At 44.7% G+C, this 5,550-nt stretch overlaps 1 protein-coding gene across 1 annotated transcript in view; it reads left to right on the plus strand.

The window, feature by feature from the left end:
- The first annotated feature begins 1,092 nt into the window (after nt 1-1,092).
- Nucleotides 1,093-5,550, plus strand: part of PSME4 (proteasome (prosome, macropain) activator subunit 4) — a 109,689-nt gene continuing 105,231 nt past the window's right edge. Inside the window, exon 1 of the mRNA XM_012649840.1 lies at nt 1,093-1,345. Coding sequence (XP_012505294.1) covers nt 1,104-1,345 — 242 coding nt within the window. The 5' untranslated portion in view covers nt 1,093-1,103. The remainder of the gene's footprint in view (nt 1,346-5,550) is intronic.

Genomic DNA, 5,550 nt, shown 5'->3' on the forward strand with positions numbered 1-5,550 from the left:
TCTCTTGGGAGCAATCTTAAGCCATTCTAAACTTTTTGGATTCCTAGAATACATGCTTGCAGCCTCAGAGCCCTTCTCTCAGGTGAAATTTATGTTCTCCTTCCTTCTTTTTCTACCCTACTTTGCACTCAATCTTTACAGCTTAATTTAAGTATCACTTCTAGGAAACTACCAGACACCCATTCAGTTTGAACTCCTCTTTAGAGTTCCCAAGGTTTCCTGTACTTACCTAGCAATTAGGAGCATTGTCTTGTAATTCACTAGTCTATCTCTCCTATCTCCTCTTGACTGTAAGTCCCTGGAGAAACTAAATGCTCTTAAACGTTCCATCTCAAGAGCCTAAACGTAGCGTCTTCCACACAAAACAGCAGCTGTTCAATTAGTATTTACTGAATGGATAACTGGTCCTTTCTTTGGCATGACGGCGGTCAGAATACCAGAAAGATGGGGGCTTAAAGGGAACAGAATAAAAAATCAATATGGAACAAATGGGATGGATACAGGGTATCAGGCTTTTCCATAACCTCTTGTAGCCTAGAAGGAAAGGGTTACTTGGCGAGGGGGACCAGGCCGACTCTCTTGCCCGAGGCCACGGCGACTACGGATGGGCTCCAGAGGGCAGCCGCAGGGACGTGCGACCTCAGGCAAGGCAGAACAATAGCTTGGAATTCGGCCTTGTGCAACCGGCGGGGCAGCCTCGCGCAGAGCCGGTGAAGCCCGGGGGCGGGGACGCCAAGGCCGGCCCTCCGCAAGGAAGGTGCTGCCCCCTGGACTCCGGCTGTCGCGGCTACCGCCTCCTCCGACGTCGCGGCCCCGCCCCGGAAGTGACTTAGGCCGGTCCGGAACCTCTCGGCCCGGCAGCTGCAGCGTCACCAGCCGAGCCGGTGCGGGCCGGGCAGAGCGGCCGCTGCCGCCACCAACGAACCGGGAATCGCGCGGGCCCAGCAGCGCGCCGGCTAGGGGAGGGGGCCCAGCGGTCGGGCCGAAGGCGACGGGCCGCCGGCGGCCGGGGGGCGACGACGACGCGGAGGAGGCGGAGCCCGGAGAGGGGTGGGGGCCGGGGAGGGTGAGGGTGGGAGGGGGTCGGGGGGCTCCCTGGGCTCATGGAGCCGGACGAGCTGGCGGGAGGCGGCGATCCCCCGGAGCCGGGCGGACGTCCCGGGCTGGGCCCGCCGGGCTTCGTCCCGCAGAAGGAGATCGTCTACAACAAGCTGCTGCCCTACGCCGAGCGGCTGGACGCCGAGTCCGACTTACAGCTGGCCCAGATCAAAAGCAACCTGGGCCGAGCCGTGCAGCTCCAGGAGCTGTGGCCCGGGGGCCTTTTCTGGACCAGGAAACTCTCCACGTAAGTGTGCCTGGGCCTCCGGGCCGGGTCCGGGGCAAGGGCTCTGTGGGAGGGCGTCGGGGCGGGGGCGGCTTTTTGTCGGGTCGGCTGGATCCTCAGCTCTGTCCTGGCTGCGGGATGTCCCCGTGCAGTGGTCCCAGGGTCTTGACAGAAGTCTGTGAGGCACTCGTGCCTCGTCCTTGCCACTTCCCTACGGGACCTCCCGGGTCTTTACCAGCCCTCTGCGTCCTCCCCAGCTGCTTCTCCCCTGGCGTTCGGGTCGTTGTCTTCGGATCTGCGGGGCCCTGGGGAGCCGGAGGACACCGGGCCCCGAGGGAGAGAGATGAGCCGTTCCCACAGGTCTTCCTTTGAGCCTGGGGGAGGCGGGGCAGAGAGGATTCGTTTTTGGGAGAAGGAACTCATGACTTCTCTACTTCTCTCCGTGCTTCCTCCGGTTCTTTCTTCTGCTGCGATCCCCGTTCCTTCACATCTCGGTTGGCGTTTAGTAACTTTCTGAATGGGAAAGGAGGCCGTAGGGAAGCTTCTGGGTTCTGCTTTTTTTGGGACTGAGCGGGGGACGCTGCTCAGTCCTTGTGTTGTGGATTTCTTTGAAAAGGTTGGTTTAAAGTCAGCCCTCAGCGTACTCTTGGGCTGTAGATTAGACGTTATTGTTGAGACTGTTTTAGAACCTGAAGAAAGTGTGTGCTGCTCCTGTTGTGACATTTCTTTGGAGAGACCTTTACGATGCTAAGGAAACTAGGAAAGAGCGCTGTCCGGTTGTCCTGGGCGTCGTTAGTATCACTCTTGTGTTAATTTTTGAGTGGCTCAGATGAACATAGATTACCTACATCAGTTTCAGGAGCTCTTTTCTTTATAAACTAGCTGCAAACTATAGTATTACTGAAATTAGGGGGAAAAACCCGAGTGAAAATACAGTTGGGGGGGAAAGAGGTTAGACACGTTATTTGCTAGATGGGCATCTTCCCTGTTTAAGAAGAACTTGTTTAAAAAGAATTTTGCTGTATCTTGTTTGGTTAACTGTACATAAAGTCTGGTAACATTGTATGTTCTCGCATGTGGGTACGGATGGGTGAACACACAAGATGTAAGTTACTTATTCATTGTTTACCCAAATTTGCTGAGTGAACTGGGTGATGACTCAGGGTTTTGTAATGCAATAGTCTTGTCTATATTTCCTCACAGGATGATTCTTCTCTGCCAGTTATTAGGGGCCTCTGACAAATTTCTCATCTCCTCTTGGGGTGGGTGGTGGGACTAATGACTTTTTTAGTTAAAAAGAAGCAAAATTAAAGCACTTAATTTGTCCTCTTCAAAGGGTGACCATAAAATGTCAAGGTTAACAGCCCTCCTCTTGACTAGAGTAAGAAGTTTGTGGTGTTAACAGTCCTTAGGAGAATTGAGGGGGAAGGAATGCAACAGGGGGGAAGAACCACTTTTAGTTAAAACAGAAGAATATTTTATAAATGATTAAAATTAAAATGCTTTTTCAAGTAGCCTTCTAGGTTTTTGTGTTACTTGGGCACAGTAAAAATAAAGTTACTTTGTCTATTCCAGTAATTCCCCATTTTCATCACTAGGTTTAGACTGCCAGAGAATACCATTTTTGGGGACACAAACAACTTCTTTTAGATGTGCAATATATAAATATGCCATGGTGTGGAGGCATATCTGGTTTGGATTTTTGAACCTAGAATCTACCCAGGCATAGTTAAGCATTGTTTTCTGGAATATTTGTTAATCAGTTTTGGTAAATTAGCACCCAGAATTTTGTTATTGTTTTGGCTTATTACATAAAAGTAGTTCCTACCTAGAAAGGGCTAAAAATACAGTGGAAAAAGTGCTTGGTGTTTAGGTAGGATTGCTGTTAGATGGCTTAATACCTATGAACCCATAACCATTTTTATGTAAATTAACAGCAAGAAGTGCTATCTGATAGAACTTTATTTTGGAATGGTGGTTAAATGCTGGAAAACAGCTCTTGGGATTGTGCTGTGAAACATTTTGAACTTGGTGGGACATGCTGTGATCTTGGCTATGTTTTTTTCTCCTAAGTCATGTTAAGGTGACCTGTTTATAGTAGTGCTTGTTGTTTTTTAAGCCTTGTGTGTTGCATAAGTGAACATCTAAATAATGCCAAAATGTGTGACGCTAGCTGAGTAGTGATCATATTTAGTACTTCGTAGAAGAATGGAAGGTAGTAACGAAAATAAAATCTAGTTTCTCCCACTAGCTCTGTGGCTGTGGGAAAGTTAATCATGTGTTTCAGTATTCTTGTGAGTGAAATGAGGGAGTCAATCTAAATAATTCCTGAGAACCATTTCCTACTCTGGTAATCTATGGTTGTTTTTACTGTTTTGTTTTTTTTTTTAATCCTGTAGAGCTTCACATAAACCAGTTTGTATCTTTCTATAGGGACTGTTGAGTAGTTTGTAAAGTACTGGAAATAGTTGCGTGGGTCAGGTACATTCCTAAAGAAGATGAGAATGTAAATGCTATTCAGAGACACTGGACTGTAGCCCTGACCAGAAGTGTGCACACCTAATCTGGGCATCACAGGTGTATTTGGGGCCAAGTTCTGATCTGGGAGATACTCAGTCTCTACATTTGGCCCCCCTTTTGACTTTCTACTTCATTTTAGTAGTTTCAATCCATTTCTATACTTGCAGGTCTGTTTAGCGTCTCTGAAGAAGGATTTATTCCTGTGTATTTTCAAAATTGGCCTTGTGATATAATACAGGCTGTCTTGTACAGTTTAAAATATTAGAACTGCCTGATCTAGAGAGATTGTGTGATGTAATATATCACAGGGCACATTTTTTTTTCCTCCCCCAACCCCCACAGGGCACATTTTTAAGAAGGGAAGAAACAAATTAGAGAAAATAGAAACAAATTAGTGATCTTTGGAAAATGACAGTAAAGACATCTGAGATCTCATGGACACTGTAAGTGATATATTGGCAGATAACTTATATCACCCATGTAGAGAATGAAGGAGTTGAAGAAAGGTAGTCTTAAAACTTGCTTTTACCCTCTTGTACTTCTGGACCTTTCATGAGAGGCAGTGAGGGCTAGTTAAAACACCTCTGTTTTCTGTACCTGGCTTTGTCACCAACATACTCATCTTGGTTTTATTTACCCTCTTTTAGCTTTAGAATCCTCCTTTGGAAGGCAAGAGTTTAGACTGTTAGTGGTTTTTCAAGCTCAAAATTTGGTAGTGGAGTGTTTTATAAAAACAAAATTTAAACACAAGGTTGGATTCCTCAGGCAGATTAAAAACCCTACTGATTCCTTCCCCCTCCCCATTTTGATACATTGACAATAGAACCCCTGAAGCCCGCTCAGGGTTCTAAAACATACTGTTTGAAAAATCACTGGACTGATGGCCCTTTTTAAACTTTCTGGAGGAAGAGAAGGGAAGAAGATGGAGAATAAGTGAATGAGCTACTGTTTTCTACAAGCTTATCCCATCCGTGATCATTTCTTTCTTTTATGTTTCTTTTTTTAAACAGAATTTGGATTTTAGTAAATTATGTGGGTTTGGTGTAATATGAAGCAAATTTAGATCTGTTGTTTGTTATAGTGACATGTTGTATTCAGTATTGTTTTGTGATTAAATGATTGTGTATAATGCTGTGGAATCATTTCATTTGCTAGTTAAAGTGTGGTTCCCTTTAGAATGAAAGTGCAGTTGTTTAATTATTGTTAAGAACATTATATAGCCTTCCTGGATAGATTATCCCAGTTGAAATCACATAATGTATTTAATTAGATTATATAACCACCAGAAACTTAAGTTTAGTCAAGGTAACAGTTATCAAATACACTAACCTCCTCTTGTGGAAAGTAGTAAGTGACCACAGGACCACACAAATTCATATCTCTGTGTTGGGGAAGAAAGTAGGAAGTGGTAAGTGTTGCATCTCAGTTGTCTATTAACATGAGATACTTAAAAGAGTATCTAATATTTGAGTATTGAAATTGAAGTATACAATAGGCATAAGTGTTTTTTATTTATAAAAGAATCATCAAATCTTGACAAATTACTACATTTCATCTGTGAGAACCAGATAGAGAAAGTGGTGAAAGAAGTTTGTTTTTGTTATTAAGTGATTAGACTTAAAATGGGAACCAAAATTTCTTTGTAATGAGAGAGTTGATTTTCCATAGTAAAAAAAGAAAACAAGTGATTTTGGGAAATATGAATA

Source organism: Propithecus coquereli, unplaced genomic scaffold (assembly GCF_000956105.1).
Source record: "Propithecus coquereli isolate 6110/MARCELLA unplaced genomic scaffold, Pcoq_1.0 Scaffold305, whole genome shotgun sequence".
Lineage (NCBI taxonomy): Eukaryota > Metazoa > Chordata > Mammalia > Primates > Indriidae > Propithecus > Propithecus coquereli.